The sequence below is a fragment of the Mastigoproctus giganteus genome, chromosome 9 (genome assembly GCF_048544385.1).
Source record: "Mastigoproctus giganteus isolate SK-2022 chromosome 9, ASM4854438v1, whole genome shotgun sequence".
NCBI classification, from domain to species: Eukaryota; Metazoa; Arthropoda; class Arachnida; order Uropygi; family Thelyphonidae; genus Mastigoproctus; species Mastigoproctus giganteus.
This window is the reverse complement of record NC_143583.1, coordinates 98,060,640-98,083,448: the sequence shown is the minus strand read 5'-3', so window position 1 is coordinate 98,083,448 and position 22,809 is coordinate 98,060,640. Positions and strand designations below refer to the sequence as shown.

The 22,809-nt window shown below is 36.4% G+C and overlaps 1 protein-coding gene across 2 annotated transcripts in view; it reads right to left on the bottom strand.

Moving 5' to 3' along the window:
* The window catches only part of LOC150080580 (transforming growth factor beta regulator 1), an 86,083-nt gene that overhangs the window by 15,740 nt on the left and 47,534 nt on the right, over positions 1 to 22,809 (bottom strand). For both annotated transcript variants that reach the window (XM_090381167.1, XM_090381169.1), the window contains exon 6: positions 16,465 to 16,562. In XM_090381167.1, the coding sequence (XP_090237293.1) occupies positions 16,465 to 16,562 (98 nt within the window). The remainder of the gene's footprint in view (positions 1 to 16,464; positions 16,563 to 22,809) is intronic.

The window sequence follows — 22,809 nt, the reverse complement described above, 5'->3', positions numbered from 1 at the left end:
ATCAGACCATAAAAAACATGCATATGAGAACTGGAAGCCTCATTTTAGGATGAGAATCTGTTGGAACATGTGTAGGGAAGAGCAACAAGATTGGTGAGGGGGAAAAAAAAGTGTGCTCTGACTAGCACCCTTTTGTTCATGCAATCATGGCTTCAGTTTTGCAAATTGTAGTGTCTGTAGACTAGGCAACTGTAAGGAGATGGCAATAACAATAGTGAAAACAAAATTTTTATGGTTGAGTAAATTGAAAAGTTCAACTAAAAGATACAGCCCCACACAACTGAAGTACTTTATACCATTGTTCAGATGAATTATTTAAAGATTATTCATTATATATATATATATATATATATATATATATATGCTTACTGACTAAAATGCACGACCGAAATGGTAGTGCCAATCCAACTGAAATTAGTTCTTCCGCTATTGCGTATATAAAATGATTTCCACTTTTCTGAAAAAGCATTTGATGATTCTTTGCTAGCAAGATTCTCTGCTATATTTCAGTCCCAGATGTACTTGATGTTAGATTAATTTTAATCTTATAATTAAAAATTTTAATCGTCATTAAATCAAACACAATTAATCAACTGCCCTGGTTTGGAGTCATTAATTTCAAAGAAAATTTGGCCCCTGTTGCATCTCTGAACTCTGTTCACTGGGAAGCAATGAAAACTAGTGTGCTTACAGAGATAATCCCTACAATCCTCAAGAGATAGAGGAAACAATTATCAATATAAGTGATTCTTGTCTTCACAAACATGCATGTTTTGTGCCCATGGGTGCCATTTGTAAAGGCCTGTACAATAAATACTTCTTATTTTTTTTTTTTATATGTATACTGTTTTAAATGTCAGTTTTGTAGGGGTACATTCCATCTACAGATTTTTTTTTACAGTTATAGAAAATGCCAGCTTCCTTACATTGCTTACTCATTCTAATACCAGTTTAACTCTCTAGAAAGCATACTAAAGAAAAATCAAATCAAAGGGCAAGCATTTAATTAAGAACAAATATTATAAAATATTTGTTCTTAATTAAATGCTACCTCACTAAAAGTGTTCAGTGACAAAAAGCACAACAAAAATGAAGCAAAAACCACAGCTCTATGGAAAATTATCAAAAGAGGCAGGCATGCAGAACACTGTACACAAACATAGCACCATAAAGAATTTTTTTATGGCTTACAAAAGTCAAAATTGGAAATTTCTGTAGAATTCAGATCCAAAATTTTATAATACTAGGGTGCAGACATGCACATGCTTAAGTGACAGTAGGTCAAGCCTGCCAGACTACTAAATATGGTGATGTTTCTTGGATTCTATCTTGTGAAATCCTCTGACCTTGTGGTCATCCTGAAGTATAAACAGAATATTTAATTGAGGGCCGCTGAGGCCAAGTGAACAGGAACAAGTACACGTGCTTTAAATGACATGATTTAAGCCCATATGACTGCTAAATACGGTGCTGTTTCTTGTATTCTCTCTCTCTCTCTCTCTCTCTCTTGAACCTGTGCACTCCTCTGACCATGTGGTTGTTCTGGGGGTATAAACAAAACGTTTATTTATTTGTTTTATAAATAGATGTAAAGGTATATTATTGCATCAAAAAAAAGTAATGGGTTTTATTTACAAATTTTCCAAGCAATTTTTTTTTTATTTTTTTAAATTCTTTTTTGATTTTTGACATTAATTTTATTCTAATGTTGGGTGATTAAATCAAAATAAGAACAATATTTTAAACCATTATGTACAGTGTTTGCATTTTTACAAAATTTCAAAATTTCACATCAAAACCTGCTCCACGAAAACCACCACTGTAAAAAAATCCACGTGGCAAATGCATTGCTGAAACAAATATGGTGAGGAACTAAAAAATATGAAAATTCCCCTAATCTATCTTAGGTATATAGCTGTAAATGGTGAAGAGCATCCTTAGTGCACTGTTTGTGTTCTTACTTCAGACAGTTACGAAACCTAATAAGTTAGAAGTTATCTGGAAATTAAACTTGCTGAAAATCCTATAAGTCTCAAACTTTTATTTCAAGAAATTAAACAGTTAACAAGGAACCAAAGAGAATTTCATAAAAATTACTACACTTTCATCTAAAGTGCTATTTTCATTCTTTCAAGTGTCTTGTGGAACGGCTGTGTGTGGGGGGGGGGAACTCCATACAACTGCTAAGTCTCATACTCCCTGCCGCAGTTGTCAATAAATTAGGCTGGGCAAAACCAATGAACAACTTACTGAAAGATATTCCAGTTTCATAAGTACAGAATTCTGATGAATTTTGGACTGTACAGGATAGTCTCTTTGCCCTTCAAGCTAATAAAGCACTTGCTTTAATGAGCATAGCATAGATGTACATTTAATAACATACATATGTTTCTTGTTCTCTTTCACGAAAGAGCCAAGAATTTGGAGATTACTGCTACGAGTACGAATAATGTATATAAGAAAGACAGGGAAAGTAGAAGGGGTGGAGGGGACGTGTTTCTTACAGTCTGAGCATTGAGTTAGTTGAAAGCAAAGGAACAACGAGAGTGGGAGTAATCTATAGACCAGAAGATTGTTAAGATTATGATGAGTCTTTGCATGCATATGGAATGGTAAAGCAAGCAAGCGTGAATGTCTTATTATGGGTGACTTTAATTTGTCCCAGATTGATTGGGATAAGTCAGAGAGAAACTCACCATGGGGAAAAAGCTTTTTAAAATAAACTAGATGATTATTATTTGTACCAGCATGTTAGAGAAAGTACTAAAGGTAAGAATATTCTTGACCTCATCATTACTAACAAATCAGATGATATCACAGGGCTTAAAATACAGGAACCACTGTTAAAAAGTGATCATGCAATTGGAAGATGATGACAGATGTTGCAGTAGTTAAAGTAAAGGCACAGGTTTTAACTTCAGAAGGGGGGGACTTTGACAGTTTAAGGCACTATATGGCATCTGTGAATTGGGAAGATTACCGAGGGATGGCAAATACATTTGAATTATGGAATAATTCTAAATCAAAAATCACAGAAGCCATGAATGCATACATATCTTTAAGAAAATATTGCAGGAGGAGGAGGATGCCAAAATGGGTTGACTGCTGAGCTGGCTAGTCAAATAGAGCAGAAAAAGATAGCATGGGACAGTTACAGAGCAATGAAGAGTACCGAAGTATACAACAGGTACAAGTTAATCTGTAATAGTACCACAAATAAGGTCAGGGAGGACAAGGCTATATATGAGAAAGCATTGGTTAAGAGAGCAAAGAATGGGGACAAGGAATTTTTCATGTGAATACAACAAAGAAGAAAGCTAATCAGATCGGACACTTGTGCACTGGGTGTGGGAAAGTCTTAGATAACCCAGCTGATGCTGCAGATGAACTGAATAGGTACTTTGCATCAGTCTTTACTGTTGAAAGACCCTTCATGCTGAAAAGAGGCTGTGCGAGGAGGATGAGCCATATGAAATTATTGATGTCAATTTTTAAAATTAAAAAAAAAATTAAGAAATTAGTGATGTCACAATTGTTTATTAGAAAACATTTGGAGCATAAAGGCAAGTAATGCTCCCGGAGTTGATGTCGCATACTCTGTAGTTTTAAGGGAGTGTACTGAACCAATGAAGTTAATTATGAGGGCATCTTTGCACTCGGAAGATATTCCTTTGGATTGGAGAAATGCCACTGTATCACCAATACATAAAAGCAGTTCTAAGAGTGAAATTGGTAACTACAGACTGGTTAGTCTGACTTCAGTGGTAGAAAAAATCTTAGAGGCAAAGATTAAGAGTGCAATTCAGGAACATGTAGATAGATATGGCATTCTGAAGGGCCACAACATGGATTTGTTAAGGATAAATCATGCTTAACTAACTTAGTAGGCTATTTTGGCAGTTACTCATGAGCTGGATTTAGGGAATAATTTCGACATAAGTTTATTTGGATTTTAGCAAAACATTTGACTCAGTCGCTCATGAGAGGTTGCTGTATAAGCTTGAACAGGTTGGGATTACTGGTAAGATTCTAAGATATATTGCTGGGTGGCAGAAGGCAGATGGGTGTGATTAATGGATATTCTTCAGATTGGTGTAATGTCAGAAGTGGGATCCCTCAAGGATTAGTTCTTGGACCATTTGTTTCTCATTGACATAAATGAAGGGATAAAAGGCATGATGTCAAAATTTGCAGGTGACAAAGATTGGCACAATCGTTAATGATCACTGGCAAGCAGCACTCTTTCAGGATGACTTGAACAGACTTCAAAGAAGTGGCAGCTATGTTTTAATGCTGCTAAATGCAAAGGTCTTACGCTTGGGGAATAGCAACCCACAAATAAATTATACACTTGGTGGAATTGAATTAAAAACAGTGGAGGAGGAAAGGGATCTGGGAGTTGCAATACAGGCAGTTATGAAGTTTTCTTAACAGTGTAAACAGGCAGCTAGGAAAGCCCATAGCATCCTGTAGAGATAGGGAGGTCATAATCCCACTGTATATGGCAATTATAAGACATTTCAAATACTATGTTCAAGTATGGAGACCCCCATCTGAAAAAAAGACATTAGGGTTCTTGAAATGGTCCAAAGACGAGCAACTCATATAGTGAGAATGGCAGAAGGACAGCCATGTAAGGAAAGGCTCCGATTATGTGGGATACAGAGCTTGGCAACCAGGCACCTCAGAGGTGACCTGATTGAGGTTTATAAGGCTCTGAGAGGGATTAGTAAAATAAATGAAGGTGGAATTCTCACTATAAATATAATTAATTATAAAGAATTCCAGAACTAGGAGTCATAAATTCAAATTACAGTGGTTGAGATTTAGATTACATTGTAGAAAGTTTTCTTTTAGCCAGCAAGTCTCTGATTTTATAAGGCGGTGTGCCTTTCTACACACACGCACAAAAGACATCCTGCTTACCTAATAAGTTTGATTGGGAATGAGAGTAGCCTTGTTTGTTGTTATTTGATTTTTAGGAGCATTAGCAACTAAGGCCATATTGCTCCGGGATATGCAGTGGTCATTCCCTGACCTTTCCGCATCCTCCGTATTTGGTGGTGAAGGGCTCGAACCCCGGTCTAATCAAGAAGCGTGTGCTACGCACTGCTGCTGCTTCCCACCTGGCTACAGAGGCGCAGTAGCCTTGTACAGGTGAAGATTTTATGGCTCCGGCTAATAGAGAAGTTTTTTTTATATTTATTCTGTTTTATTAACTTAAATTGGCATATTAACTTATTTTCTAGAGTAGCTTTATATTCCTAGTTACGATACTTAGTTTAATTTTTAACTTCGATAGAGATTTTGTAGGTTATTACTCAGTATCGGTAAGGGTATCCAATCCACGTGTTTTACAAGTTTTGCAGCTCCGGCGAATACAAGTTTTCAGCTATATTTAGCCACTTTGTCAACTTGATTGTTGTGTTAAATTGTTTTCTATAGATAGCTTATAGACCTAGTCAAGATCCTTGATTTATTCTGAATTTAGATAGAGAAATTTTGGAAGTTAATTAATACTTAGTGTCCGTAGATTTACCATTCGTAACTTGCCGCATTTGTTATACAATACAATGTTATATCCCTTACTAGATAGCGTTAGCTTAGTATAGTATAGTATATAATATTATCAATTAATCAGTAAAATTTATTAAACTTGTTAAACTTCATTGTCAGTTAAATTGTACTTTTTTAACTAAATACATATAACGACTTAAATTTTACAAACGTAACATTATTAATTAATCCATAACTTGATACGGAAGTTATATAACGAAACTCGGAGATAATACTCGATACTGAAAAATATATATATATAGATATATAGTATTATAACTGCATTGGGATATAAGTTTAGGGTTATAATTTTGTACTGAAATTGAAATTTTAGTGAAACTGAATCGAATTCATGATTCAGAGCAGCAAAGCAAAATCAAGCTAATGGGAGTGCTGTGGCTCAGGGGAGAACTGAGGGGGGCAGTTGCCCTCTGAATCATAGCCTTTTAAAATGCACTGCTTGTTTAATGTGGAGCAATCAGGTACCACCGCATATCCCCGGAGCAATATGGCCTTAGTTGCTAATGCTCCTAAAAACCAAATAACAAACACAAAGGAGGATCAAAGGCTGACACAAGTAATTATAGACCTGTGAGTTTAACTTCTGTTCCAGGAAAATTAATGGAGGCACTGGTTAAAGAAGCACTGCAGGATCATCTAGACAAGACTTCAGTTATAGCTCGGACACAGCATGGTTTTGTTAAGGGGAAGTCTTGTCTGATCAATTTGATTGGATACTATGATGTGGTCACAAAGGAACTGGATGAAGGGAATAACTTTGATATCAGATATTTGGATCTTAGAAAGGCTTTTGATACTGTTGCACATGGAAGACTGCTGCACAAATCAGACATGATATTGACAAGGGGAGTGTCTTTGTGTATTTCTTTGTGTATTCACGATGTAAGGAGTGTGAGGAAATCAGGCGACAACTCAGCATTGTTATGGGCCAATATGAGAGCTTGAAGGACAGGGTAGATGCCCTCAAAGGATCTAAATTGAGGGGCCCATCAAACTCTCAGCTGCCCACATCAATGCCAGAGCTTGCACTTGATCATCACGCAACACAGTGGCAACCCCCAAGGCAGAATGCACTGGTCCAACAGGAACTAGTAGTTGTCGGTGACTCTATTGTCAGGGGAAACGGGGAACATAGTGTGTAAAAAGGATTGGTGGAACAGGACCAGGGTATGTCTGCCAGGGGCAAAGGTTGATTACGTTGTAGAGCAGATATCATCTTTTAAGGGCACAAAAGGTGATATTGTTGTACATGTTGGCACTAATGATATTAAGAGTAGGAGACCGGCGGAATTAACAAGTACAGGTCACTGTTGAAAAAAAGCTGTGAATTAGGGTTGAATTTGAAAGTGTCTGCAATTCTGCCCAGATACGATAGGAGGGAGATAAAGATGAGAGCCTTGTCGATCAATTCAGCCCTGGAAAGACTGTGCAAGGCTCAAGGGGTAGAATTTTTTTTTCAGCCTGGTCTGTGCTTGTTAACATGAGAGATTGCTTCTACAGAGATGGGATACACTTAAATAGAAAGGGTGCAAAGAATATTTGCTGATGCTATCGAGGCTAGCTAGCAGTTTTCCGACCCAAAGTTAGGTGGGTTGGAAAACTGCTAGCTTGTGGGGATACATGGACTAATAGATTAACAGTAGCCACTGGCAGAGGTGAAAGTGATTCTTGAACTGCTTCTATTGGAATGAGCAGCAGCCTGGAAAACAAGATGCAAGGTATTTCAGAGACTGCTGGGAGTCATTGCAGTACAAGTAAACACATGGGTTGGGTTAGAGTAGCTAAGAATAGGAACAGGTGCATGTATATTTGCGTATACACCAATGCTAGGAGCTTGGTAAATAAATTTGATGAATTTGAGGTGTTGGTCAAAACATCAAAGGCAGGTATTGTTGGGATATCAGACGTGGTGTCACACAGATATAAGGAATGCAGAACTGGAATTTGGGGAGTATAATGTGTACAGGAAGGATAGACAGGATAGGAAGGGAGGAGAGGTTATGCTATTAGTTAAGAAACACAAAATCCAAGGAAGTGCAGCCAGTCGACATCACTGGACAGTGCAGTGTCGAGTCAGTTTGGTGTGACATAAGCATTGGGAGATCAAAATTGAGAGTAGGAGTGTGTTATAGGCCTAATGACTCTGATGAGTATAATAAGAAACTGTACAGGGAAATAAGAGTGGGCCAGTAAATCAGAGAGTCTTATAATGGGGGATTTTAATTTCCCAGATATTTACTGTAATTTGTGAGTTGGTCACTCACACACTAGCAAGGCTTTTGTGGATTTACTGGATAAATTTTTTATACAGCAGCATGTTCGGGAGGCAATTAGAGGGAATAATACTCTTGATCTGATTATCAGTAGTGATTCTTCATGCATTAAGAATCTGCAGATAAAGGAACCACTAGATGGCAGTGATCACAGTGTGCTGAAGTGGGATTTGCTCAAAGAGGTAACTACCATCAGGGGTAAAGGGAAGGGTTTTTGCTTTCATAAAGGCAACTACGGTGGTCTGAGACAGTATTTAAAAATTCTATACGGTGGGACCAACTGATGATGTTACCAACAGCAAATTCAAAATGGGAAGCATTCGAAGAACTTATCTTGGAAGTTACTAGGCTTTACATACCAACTAAGAAATATTGTTCAAGGTTTAGGCCTAAATGGATGTCAGATGAACTAATGAGACATATGGCAGAGAAGAAAAATGCATGGGATACATAAATTAACACATAACACAGAAGCCTATGATAGATATAAGTTGATCTGTAACCAAGTTACAAAGGAGGTTAGGCAGGCGAAGGCAGATTACGAGAAATCTTTGGCAAGGGATGCAAAGAAAAACAGCAAAGAGTTCTTTACTTATGTGAACTCTAGAAGGAAGGGGATGAATCAGATTGGTCCACTTGATATCGATGGTTCAACTGTTGATGATTCTTCTCAGGTAGCTAACAAACTAAATGAATATTTTGCATTGACATTCACACATGAGGATTTATTCAGCGAGGGGAATGCCAGAGGTATATTCAACTCTGGCAGTAAGCTAGATAATCTTGTAATAACTGAGAGGAAAGTGGAGGAGAAATTGTTGAAGATAAACACAAAAAAGGCACCTGGGGTGGGTGGGATCTATCCAGTTATATTAAAGGGGGCAGCAAAGGAAGTAAGCAAACCCTTAGCCATAATTATGAGAGCTTCCTTGGACTCAGGGGGGGGGGGTATCCATAGACTGGAGATGTGCAAATGTGACCCAAATTCACAAAGGAGGATAGGCGCCTCCATAGCCAGGTGGGCAGGAGCAGCAGTGCATAGCACACGTTTCTTGATTAGACCGGGGTTCGAGCCCATGACCACCAAATACGGAGGATGCGGAAAGGTCAGGGAATGACCACCGTATATCCCCGGAGCAATATGGCCTCAGTTGCTAATGCTCCTAAAAACCAAATAACAAACACAAAGGAGGATCAAAGGCTGACACAAGTAATTATAGACCTGTGAGTTTAACTTCTGTTCAAGGAAAATTAATGGAGGCACTGGTTAAAGAAGCACTGCAGGATCATCTAGACAAGACTTCAGTTATAGCTCGGACACAGCATGGTTTTGTTAAGGGGAAGTCTTGTCTGATCAATTTGATTGGATACTATGATGTGGTCACAAAGGAACTGGATGAAGGGAATAACTTTGATATCATATACTTGGATCTTAGAAAGGCTTTTGATACTGTTGCACATGGAAGACTGCTGCACAAATCGGAGCAGTGTGGCATTGGAGGCAAATTGCTGCTATGGATAAAGGGATGATTGAGTGGGAGAAGACAGAGTGGTAACCAATGGACACTGCTCTTCGTGGACTAATGTTATTAGTGGAGTCCCTCAGGGCTCAGTGTTGGGTCCATTGTTGTTTTCTGTATTTATAAATGCTATTGATGATGGCATATCAAGCTTAATGTCCAAGTTTGCAGACGATACAAAGGTTGGCAGGGTTGTTAAGGACACTAATGACAGTACGCTGCTGCAACAGGATCTAGAAAAGTTGAGCAGATGGGCTGAGAGGTGGCAAATGAAGTTTAACATTGACAAATGTAAAATACTACATATGGGAAGCAGTAACACCAGAATAACGTATCAACTCTGTGGTACTACACTGACAGTGGTAGAGAATGAAAAGGACCTGGGGGTAATTGTGCAGGCAGATATGAAGTTTTCTGAGCACTGCAGATAGTCTGCAAAAGTAGCTCATGGTGTCTTGTCAATGATATACAGGAATTTTTCTAGCAGGGATAAGAAGGAGGTGATTATCCCCTTGTATATGTCATTGGTCAGGCCACACCTTGAGTACTGTATACAGGTCTGGAGGCCTTATTTTAAGAAGGATGTAGAGCTGTTGGAACGAGTACAGAAAAGGACAAGATTAGTGAATGGAACGAAGGGTTGCCCTTTTCTGTACTCGTTCCAAAACCTTTTGGCTGATGCTGCATAAGCTTGCTTTCTTGGATCATATGCCTCTACTAATGCTAATGCTAAATTGCTGGAACAAGTTTCCCTTATGGATATCTGAAGTTGACAGTTTGAATAAATTCAAAGGTTAACTGGATAGTTACCTGTGTGGGGAGGGAAGCATATAATTTGTATTTTCTTATATACTTGGAGTTTTTTTTTTGCGAGTGCAGCAAAAGCCTGTGGCTTCCTTGCACCGTATGCCAAATACTCTTACTATCTCCAAATTCTTGGGGGTAGTGGAAGAATGCTGTGAAAAGGGATTAGTACAAACTTACTGTTGTTAAATGAAATGTGAGATAGTTATAAAAATATATATATATTAAAATGTGAAAATGTATGAACTCAGAAATGATGTTCTCTGTGAAATAAGAAAATCATTACTATGTAAACTTTTATGCGAATACTTATTTCATTCAAGTCTGACACTTTTGAGAAGCTAAAATTCTGAATTTTTCTTTTTAAGGTGGAGAAGCTAAAATATTGTTTTTTGTTAGGTAAGATGAATAGCAATAAAACTGAGGTGATGCCTCAGTTACTATTTACTGGTCAAAAAAATTTAACCTTCTTTTGCTGAAAAATGGATCACTTGTTCATAATATTATTTTCGGAAATAATTTTGTGACAATTAGATTAGTTCAAATAGATTAGAGGAGCCTTTAGTAGTAAACATTTATTATTATATATGAGTAAATACAAAAAAACTGAGCTCTCACTAAGCTTGGAGAACCAGGTTTAACAGTCTGCCTTTGCTGATTTCTAGTGAAATATATGACAAGACTATTCCTCTTTAAGAGAAAATATTGAAGTGTTGATTCTTTTAACAACAAAAACATGAGATGGATTTTTCAGTCCTTACTGGCATGAATCAATACACCATTCCATATCAAACATATAAAAAAAAATAATAATAAAAAAAGAACTGACAATAGGCACTTTGAAAATACAACCACAGTTTAGAAAGCACTACTGAATAAATAATGCTTTCCACATCATTTCCTGCAGCTTAGTTTACTTTTTTTTTTATACTTCCTTAAGATTTAAAAAGTTCCAGTACTGAATTTGTAAAAATATCTGAACATCACATAAGAAAAAAAAAGTATTTTATTTTCTAATCTAGAATGTCTAGAATTTTTTTTACAACAGATGACATTTTGAATGCAGATGCAAAAAGGTTTATTTTTATCTGTTGTTGATAGCAAGTAATATCACATCATTTTTTATAAATCACTTTTTGAACAAAGATCTATGAAATTTTGTTGTTTTTTTTAATGAAGAAATCAACCTCAAGACTTCAGGAATCACTGTAGAAGCATATGACGAAAAAGCATTATTAAAAGGTGGGATATTTAAATGGCAGAAGAGCAGCCAGACATGATATCATTGATAATGATGGAGATGTGGGACACCCTGCACATAAACAAATGGTAAACTTGTCCCCCCATTAGAAGCATTATTTGTGCTAAACAGAGAATTTAAGACACGGCCTTAACTTGGCATATCACATGGTAATTCAACCAATCATATCTAATACTTAAACATGAAAATATTATGCAACTTATTTGTTTCCATGTTCAGAAGGAAAAAATTTTAATTTCTAAAGAACTGAAGAAATTTGTGATTGTCACTGAGAATTTCTAAAAGCAGTACTCACAAGAGATGGAACATAACTGTATTGTTACAACCTGCAGACAAAACATCAATCCTCTAAATGGAAGTCTCCTATGTCTCTCAAAAAGAAAAAAAAGTAATTTATATTGACAAGTTTAAAAGGTAAAGCCATGCTAGAATGATTTTTTGACTATAAAGGACATAAAAAAAATGCAAAAAAAATGGGAAAATCCTTAGATGGATAGCAGGATGACTTCAGGGCAGGAGACAGAGGGTTGTGATAAATGGCTATTCCTCAGATTGGGTTGATGTAAGAAGTGGGGTTCCCCAAGGATCAGTATTAGGACCACTGTTGTTTTAATTTTCATAAACGACATCGATGAAGGGATAGAGGGCGTGATGTCTAAATTTGCAGATGATGTTAAAATTGGTAGAGTAGTTAATGATCACTGTCAAGCTAAGCTTCTTCAGAGAGACCTAGATAGACTTCAGGAATGGTCAGAAAAATGGCAGCTATGCTTTAATCCAACAAAGTGTAAGGTATTACACCTGGGAAACAGTAATCCCAAAATAACTTATTCATTTGGTGGAATTCAACTAAACCCAGTACTGAAGGAAAGGGACTTGGGTGTTATGATACGGTCAGACATGAAATTCTCTGAGCATTCTCTGTAAACAGGTTGCAAGGAAGGCCCATGGTGTCCTATCGATGATCTATCGAACTTTTGCAAGTAGAGATAGGGACGTGATAATCCCATTATATAAGGCTTTTGTTAGACCACTTGAAATACTGTGTTCAAGTATGGAGATTGCACCTAAAGAAAGACATTGAGCTTCTTGAAAAGGTGCAAAGACGGGTAACTCGCCTGGTGAGATCGGCAAAAGGACGTCCTTATGAAGAAAGACTTTGAATATGTGGGTTGCAGAGTTTGGAAACTAGACACCTTAGAGGAGATTTGATTGAGGTGTTTAAGGCTCTGGAGAGGCATCAGTAAAATGAATGAGGACGAAATTTTCAAGAATATAAATGATGCTAGAACTAGGAGACATAAATTCAAGTTACGGGGGGGGGAATGTTTAGATTGAACTGCAGGAAGTTTTATTTTAGCCAGCAAGTTATAAATTACTGGCATAAGTTGCCTATGTGGGTGGTAGAGGCTGACAGTTTGGGAAAATTCAAAGGTCATCTGGATAGTACCTTCGGGTGAGGGAAGCACATAGGATGGTAGGTTTAATTTCCTTTTCTTTTATTAATTATTATTTTTTTATCATTGTTTTATTCGGGATTTTTTTTTTTTTTTTTTTTTTGGCTGGTGGAGCATAAGCTATAGGCTTTCTTGCACCATGTGGCCATTACTAATACTAATTAAATAAGAATTTATACCACTATTAATGGCATAGTGTTAATGTTAATAAGCTATATACTCAGAATTCATTGGGAGAGATGCAATCAGAAGAAAAAGACCAAATTTGCGACTATAAAAAGTTACTCCATTAAAACATTCTTACTCATCAAGCAACAATAATTTCCGAATACCTGTCCAAACACTAACTGTCCTACATCCTTTTTAGTCACTTGACCTTGCTGCACCCTGAGATTTTTATTTTTAACCCAAACTAATAAACTTAAATGAACAACAATTTTCCAGCAAAACAGAAATTATAGTAGTTGTAATAAACACCACTAAAGAAGTTTGAAGAAAGCACTCTACAAAAACTTATTTTTTTAGCAATTATATAACTGATTGGGGGGGGAAAAAGTGCAACATTGGTAATGTAATCATTTTAAAATTTTCAATGTGCAATTATCTGTAAATATTATATCTGTTTAAATAAAAATTCAGTCCTGGAACATTAATCCTACTCTTGTATAAGTATATTAATCACTTTGTACTGATTATAGTTTTACTGATTTAAAATTTCTAAGAAATGATAGAGAAAGAATAAAAAATATTTATGGAATTAATAATGTTATCAGCCAAAATAGTTCTTTTAAGTTTAGAGAATAAGTCTGTGGGGCAAACCCATTATATTCAGGATTAAAGAGGAGGATGCAGTAATGAAAATTTTTAAAAACACCGATTTAATTCACTAAATTTAAAACTATTAATGTGGTTAAGACTAAGACTGAAATTGTCAACTTTTCATTTGATGGCATGTTCACCCTCAATTTGATGCAGAAAAATTATAGCAGTTAGTTATAGTTCACATGTTAACTGAATTTGTTGACTTTAATGACACATTTGTTAAATTTTTAAAAACATCCAAACATCAAATAACAAAAAAAAATCTTATTTTATTTTGTAACCAGAATGTCTAGAATTTTTTACGGCAATTGATAAAACATCAGTAAATAAGTACTGTACTGTTTGATCCAGAAAGTTTAATAAACGATAAATGACAGGTAGCTTTCAGGGTTAAATGGACCCCTTTCATCAGCAATTCTAACAGGATAAAGATGTTAGAGACAAAATCTTTAATGAATACAGAGTTGTGCGTGCAGTGATGCATGCATGAGATTAAACATTCAACTACTAGGTTGCTGCTCATTGTTGCTGCACGGACATGTGTGGATTTGCTGCCAGCGTTTATCCAGTTTCAAGATAGTTGCCTCTAAGATAGGGTGTAGCCTTGTGCCCTTGCAGCGATTCATAGTTCTTGAATTGCACGAGATGTTAAGTGACTCTAGCTAGAGGCAGTGGCAAAAGTGTCGGGATTGGTCAATCACTTCGTAATCGCGCTTGGGGTTAAGGTCGTGATGGGTCGACCAAAAGTGTTCCGCGATTGCAGATTGGTCAGTCTCACCAAGGCAGATTGACCTGTCATACTCTGCAAGGCGGTCTTGAAGGAGTCTTGAGCTCTCCTCTATGTAGTAGCTGCCACAATCTTTGCAAGTTATGCGGTATACCACCCCGCTGTGCAAAAGAGGGACGACCAGGGTCTTCGTGTTAGAAACCAGAGAACGCAAGCTTCTTCCGGGTAGCTGCACACATTTTATGCAGTATTCCTGGAGGATTTTGAAATCTGACCCGACATACCTGGATAGTAGGGAATGTAGGCGATAGGCATATTGTCATGCGTTGATGACGGTCTCTGGTGGATCGTGAGCTCCTGCGCATGCAATAAGCACTTGTTTAAAACATGGCTTGGATAACCAAAATTGACCAGGTCCATTCTCACTCTGGAAATCTCGGTGCGCCTAGCTTCATCTGAGCTGGAATGGCTCCAAGCATGGGAGAATAAGGTGCGAGTGGTGCTGTTCAGATGGCTAGGGGCATGGCCCACTCTGTAGTTGGTAAACTGCCTGCACCACATTGGCTTATAGAATACCGAATTTCCAGGTGTGGGCCCACACGTTTTTATCAGGACATCTGGTCAATTGTGGTTATCCAAGCCACATTTTAGACAAGTGCTTATTTCAAGCGCAGGAGCTGACGATCCACCCGAGACTGTCATCAACGCATGACAATATGCCTATTGCCTACATTCCCTATTATCCAGGCATGCCGGGCCAGATTTCAAAAATCCTTCGGGAATACCGCATAAAATGCATGCAACTACCAAGTAGAAGCTTGCGTTGCGTTCTCTGGTTTCTAACATGACAACTCCGGTCACCCCTCTTTTTCTGCAGCGGGGTGGTGTACCACATAACTTGCAAAGATTGTGGCAGCTGCTACATAGGGGAGAGCTCGAGATGCCTTCAAGACTGCCTTGCAGAGCACGACAGGTCAATCCACCTTGGTGAGACTGGCCAGTCCACAATCGTGGAACGCTTCTGGTCGACCCATAAGCGCGATTACGAAGTGATTGACCAATCCCAATGCTTTTGCCACCGCCTCTAGCTAGAGTCACTTAACATCTCGTGCAATTCAAGAACTATGAATCGTTGCAAGGCAACTATCTTGAAACTGGATAAACACTGGCAGCAAATCCAAAACAACAATGAGCAGCAACCTAGTAGTTGAATGTTTAATCTCATGCATGCATCACTGCATGCACAACTCTGTATTCGCTAAAAATTTTGGCTCTAATGTCTTTATCCTGTTAGAATTGCCAATGAAGGGGTCCATTTAACCTCGAAAGCTATATGTCATTTATCATTTATTAAACTTTCTGGATCAAACAGTACAGTACTTATTTATCATCATGGAATCCAGTACTACAGGCCCATTTACCTAGATAAAACATCACTTGCCATAAAAAATTCTAGACATTCTAGTTACAAAATAAAATGTGAAGAGGTTTATTTTCTGGTCTGGTATCCCAGTGAAAGTGATAAAAATATGAGCCGACCGGGCTAGCCGGGTGGGTAAAGTGCCTACCTAGCAACCCAAAGGTCACAGGTTCGATTCCCGCCTCGGGCTTGGATCAAAGTACTGCAAAAAAACCTTGGGAGGTGCATTATGGCCACAGAAGCCTATGCGCTACTAACAAAAAAAAATAATAAAATAAAAAATAAAAAACATAGTAAAAAAGGCCTACGTGCTCTGGATTCATTACGAAAACTTTTTATTTTTGTTGCTCAGAGCAAAAGTTTTCGTAAAAAATAAAAATATGAAATTGGAAGAGGGGGGGAACTTATGTGTAAGGAAACTACCTGCTGCTGCTGCTGCCACCAATTTGCATATTGGGTGCATACAAGCTGGAATGATTAAATAAAATAATCCTGTGGTTCCACCTTTGATACTAGTACTAAGGTTGCCAATCCCTGAACTAGAAGTTCATTGTGAAGCTAACCCATCCTTCCAAACATATAGAAAAAAACAATATTACTTACCAAGCAGCATTTACAGCCTTTAACAAATTAGAATGGCATTCATTAGCTGTACCTCCAACAATAGGATGTTCTGGGTCATCTTCTGCTACAACTTCAAACTAGGCATTGAAAAATATATTAATTATTGAAAATATATTAAAAAAATATATTTGGCAACTTCATTATACATCTCTTCAACTTTTACTTTCATCATTTGTAACAACATATATCCAGATGCCCACTTACAAATTTAAATTTCAACTTTTGAATTTATTTTTTTTTAATTTATTTTGAATATATTAGGAATTTATTTTCTTAACACATTATATAACTTTCACACACACTAACAGCCAATGAAACTTATTTAGTTCATTCTGATGCATTAATATAAAAAAAAGGTAAAACTTAAGAAATTATTTATAATAAAATATATTTATTACTTAACAATATTAATCCTGGAAGTATGAGTAATTATAAAAATGCTTACCAATACACATTAATTTTGCAAAACCAACTGATCAATACAAAAACTTCAAAAAACTTCTACTGTTTAAAAAAAAAAGACTATTGCAGATTTTACTTTTTTTCAGAAATAAAGACTTGAAATTTTGCTTAAAAGAATTTGGGGCATCAAACCAAAATTTCAATTTAATTTTATTTCATTCCAACAGTTAGTATTAGCCAAATGGTACAAGAAATCCGGGCTTCTGTTGCACCAGGCAAACGAAAAAAAATAATAATACTAATAATAATAAATAAATAAATAACCTGTGTTTCCCTCCTCACACAGGAGGAGGCGCAATATGGCCTAAGTAGCTCTTGCGCCAGAAAACACCACAACAACAACAACAACACACAGGAGGGAAACACAGGTTTGCAGTGTCTGGAGACTAGGCACCTGCAAGGCGATCTGACTGAGGTGTATAAGGCCTTGAATGGTTTGAGCAAGCTCAGTGCTGATGGGATTCTTCCTCTTGCCCAGATTAATTGCCTGAGAGGACATAAATTAAAATTGAGGAAAGACAGTTCTAGAATAGATGTGTGAAAATTTGCCTTTAGCCAGCAGGTAGTTGATTGAGGAAACAAACTTCATCTGTCATTGTGGAAGTTGACAGCTTAAATAAATTCAAGGCAGAACTAGACAAACATTTGGATTGAATGGATGGGTGAATTGGGAAGGGTTTTTTTTTTTTTTTATGATGCTGTGTAAGCTTGCTTCCTTGCATCATATGCTCTACTAATGCTAATCTAGTGATTAACAAACTGACTAAAGGAAAATTTCCTACAAACTGGTTTAACCCTTCCCCCCTTACGAATTTATGGACCCTGGTTCTAATATCATTTAATACTGTGAAAACTTCACTTTCATTAATTTTACTACCCCCTCTCAGAAACTTATAAATCTGAATCTCTAAGGCTTGGTTACCAAGCTCTGTAACCTATCTATTCAGTTTCTCCCTATATGAGAAAGATTTATTCATATAGGGAGAATCTCACCAGGAATGATGCCAATCTCTAGACCTTTTTTCAAAAAGTCTGTTTTTAAGTCTGGCCTCTACACCTGAACACAGTATTCCAAGTGTGGCCTCAACAGTGCCTTATATGATGGAATTATAACCTCTCTATCTCTGAATGCAATTATCTGATATAGTCAGTTCTGCTAAAAATCTCTGCATTATGGTATTTCGTGCATTAAAAACAACAAGGCTTATGGGAAAAATATGGATAAGGGCAGAGAACTCAAAAAAAAAATGTTCAGTCTGGTAAGTAAAACACTAAAAAAGTTATAAACCCAATAAAATTGCTAACACAGATATTTTAAATATCTTAAATTTCTAATAAATAAATAAATAAATATTACAGTAAATATAGCACTTTACCTTGACAAGATATGTTTTGCTTGACTGTTATTTCTTCACTGACATTTTTTTTATTTTTATTTTTTTTATTGTACAATTTAAAACAGTAAAAAAGATATGCAATCAATAACGACAAACATGGGACGCGCATATTGCACAAGTGAAACAAGTTTACGAAGCTTAAAAAATAGGAATGAAGAGAAGATTCTGAAAATTTATTTATGTTTTTTATATGATTGAAAATTTCATGGAAGGGGAAACACATTTCACCATAATAAAGCAAAAACCCACAGAATTCCAGCTATTGGTATTATCGCAAATGCAGTAAGACAGTTTACTACCCATTTATAATTAGATTTCACTAACAGAAAAGCCCAATAAACTGGGAACTGCAAATTGTTTTTATTGTTTTATGGTATTGACCTCCAGAAATGTGCTCCTTCGCTCACGCTATCCTGCCTCACTAAATTTCTGTTCAAACAGAAAAAGGTGAGCTCCTGAAAACGTGAATCGGCCTACAACATCACCTGTTATCTTGTGAATACAGTGAATGACAAGTGTGTCTCCGACCAATACAACTACAGTAAATGGGAAATATAGCTCTCACACATTTGATATTTTTTAAGCTTTGTAAACTTGTATGTATTGCTGCGCAGTTCGCTATTCAGCTTGGTGCCGAGTTTTCATTCACCTGGTGTTACTCGCAGATGAAATCGTGCATGAACCAACGTGAAAATCGCGTTATACTGCATTGTTCCCTAATATATCAGTCATGTTGGAGCAAATTTACATTGCAAAAATGGCATTATAGCAGAACTGACTGTACGTCATCCACAGGTAATTATGGGTCCTCCTCACCTGCACTGAAATGGAGAATTTCATATCTGCCTAGACCATAATCCTCAAATTCCTTTCAAAAATTGTTAATTTTTAAGTGTAAAACCTTGCATTTTGCAAACTTAAAACATGGCTGACATGTATCTTACCATCCTTGAAGCTTATCCATGTTCTCCCGAAGGACTGTTGCTTGGTGCTGCTCATTAACCAATCTTTATGCATAAAGATAAGATGAGACTAGACTTTTCAAAAATTGGCAGATCTAGTAAAAGGCTAGAATCATATATAATAGTTGACCAAATAACAGGAAGAAATTCTGGTGCACATAATAAATGGGTGTAGTAAGTAATTTTAACATACCAAAAAATTAAGTTCACTATATTTTATTAAAATGCTTTACAATTAGTGCGTAAGTAAAATAATAGCTCGTTACTAAGCATAAAAGAAAAATGGGATCTTTACTCAACAAAACATTTCCAACTTCAAAAAAGACAATACAAATGGGGAGGACTGCATACATCTGATTAAATATATAGTTATTAACATTTAAACACAAGTAATGTTTATTGTTTAAAATATCAACTCTTTCAAGGGATCATATCAAATAGAGCACACATTATTTTTGCTCTATTTGATACAATCTCTGTTTTCCATTTTCTTTTAAACAAACGTTTTCATGAAATTTTCTCTTCATCATGTGTGTGTCCTAATGCCATCTAAATTAATATGTTGATGGATTGTGAATATTGCTTGTTTTTATGAATTACAACTTGAAAATATTTACATATAATTATATTCTATAATTCAAACTACCACTTCAAGTCCAAATTAGTGAGGCTCACTGTACCACTGAACATTAAATGACCCTACATAATCAACCAGTCTGCATAATGTCTGAATGATATAAAATTGTTCAAGAAAATAACAATTCTCTGTGTTATGCTTTTCTGTTTTTACTGCATTAATTACTGCAGAAGTCCAAAGAGAGCTTGCTGTGTTTTACTCTGAAAAGATATACCAGGGCAGTATCACCAGTCATTCACTGAAAGTGTTTTGTTGTTTGGTACACATGTATTAAGGTTGTACATTTACTCTGCCTCCACAATGAGCAATGAGTTTAAGACTAAATTATTCCAGACAGTCCTGATTTGCCTTCAAAACATCAAAGGTGCTTTGCCTATAAATAATAATACAGGTTACCTTAGCTAAGAAAATCAGCGAAGACAACCACACTCTTGATCACTATTGTGATAACTGCTTTCATGAGTAAGAACACCCAAAACTGGTTTACAAATGAATAAATGAAAAATAAATTTCAATGGAGCATGGTTCACAAAACCATAAAAAAAATGCAAAAAATTATAAGAACTCCACTTAACAGAAAATGAAAAAAAAAAAATAAATAAATAAATTCATATATAACAAATGTGAGTCAGATGCAGTATTTAAACCAATAAACAAAATGAACAATATTTTGAGAGATGCAATTCTCACAATCAGGAGAAAACACTTCATATACAAAAGCAAAGACTATTCTGAGAAAATATACATCAGCAAGAAAGGGGGTATGCTTGAAATCAGAATAGTGGAACATTGTACCAATGTATAAGAGGAAAATGAAGAAACTGGAATTATCTGAACACTTACAAATGCCTCTACATATGCATCTTAAATAATTTCAAAATAATTGGGGGGGCAGCATTAAATTAAAGTTAAAAAAGAGGTGCTTATAAAAAAATTTAAAGAATGGAAAAAAAATAGAAATATGGGGAATAAACAGAAGCACTAAATTAAATAAATAAGTTTTTAAATTTTCAAAATTTTCCCTTTTTATTTAAGGAAAATTTTAATTAGAATAAAAGAAGATGTATAAAATTATAAAAAACAAGTTAGTTAATGTACATTCGATTTTTTTTCTTAAATTAATTGATTTTTTTCTTTTTCTGTGGTTATTAGAAGTGAATATAGTTATCTCCTTATCAATTAATTCTAGGATTACAACTTTAGAGAACACTTAATAAAACTATAGTTTTACATTCTCTGAACTCTAAACTTAGCCATTCAGGTTAATTACAACTGCATAATATTTATTACTCTTCTCCCATATACTCTCTTCTTTTTGTCTTTCTCTCGTTATGTACATTTAGTGATCATTGAATTATGACCATGCCATCCATAATGTACTATTCCGCATAGCTTCGTAAGCTATAATTTGCATATGATCGTGCAAGTCGAAGTGATAAAGTAGGTTATGGGACACAGAAAAGATATCACAGAGTTTCAAAAGCACGTGACTCTGGGAGCTATGCATCGGGTGCTTCCATATTGGAAACAGCACGTCTTGTCAGTTGCTCACGGCCCACCGTGGTTGAGGTGTACAAAGAATGTGTCAAGAGCATCAAACCATCTCCCGCTGACAGAACTGTAAAGGATTACACAAAGTGGATGTTTGTCATTTATCATAAGCAAAGGGTACAGCGTGTTGTATGGACTCAACAGCAGGTCGCTATGTGACAGTTAACATTGAAAAATAGTATGGGAAATGCAAGAACAATATCCCAAATTGATGATGTATCCCACACTCAGACACCCTCTCTTCACCACTGACCATCATACAACAATGAGAATACTGTGGTGTTGACAACGTTCTTGACGAACGCTCAAGAACTGAAAATGAATGTGCTGGTCAGATGAGTCCAAATACCTGGTGTAACATGCCAACAGATGCCTTTGTGTAGTTCAAACCACACAAGTCCATGGACCCATCATACATGGCACCCACTATCCAGGCAGGTGGCAGTGGTTGCTTAATATGGGACATGATTTGCTGGCAAGAACTAGGACCCCTGGCATGTATGGACCAAGGTTTTACTAGTAAGATCTACTGACAGCTCTTAGGAGACCATGTGCACCCTGTCGTGTTGCCATTTTCCCTGGACAGAAACATGATCTTCCAAGATGATAATGCACCATGTCATTGGGCCTGCACTGTGCATGAGTGATCCGAGGAACACAGTGAAGATATCACCCATCTTGATTGGTCTCCAAATCTGCCTGACCTCAATCCAATTGAACACCTATGGGAGGTTTTGTAATGGGAAGTGAGGCATATGGACACACAACCGTCATCTATTCCAACCCTGTGGAAAGCTTTGCAGGCAGCATGGCTGCAGATCCTTATGGATGTCTTCAGACATCTAGTGGAGTCAATGCTTAGGCAAGTAGCAGCTGTTATCTATGCAAATGGTGGCCCAATGCAGTATGAGGTATGTGATCATAATTCAGTGATCACTCAGCGTATCTTGTATCTCTTCACAAGCAACACCACATTCATGAGTCTTACATAACAATACGTACAAAGTGTGCAAGGACTATCTAAGCTAACAATACTGTATTAAAACTATATTTAATCTATAAATTTCTTTTTTTCCATATGAATTGTATGGAAAGAAGAAAAAATAAATTGCCAGATTTCTTTTTTGACAAATTAATGAAATTTGGGATGACTCAACAAATCTTTCTTAGAACTAAATATAAAATTTTATGACAATTGTCCACTGAGAGTCAAGTTACCTTTGCAGACCAATGGACAGATGGATGTGGTGAAGACAATAGGTGCTTATACATATAATATATGCAAATGCACCTAAAAAACTAGGCTTTAACATTT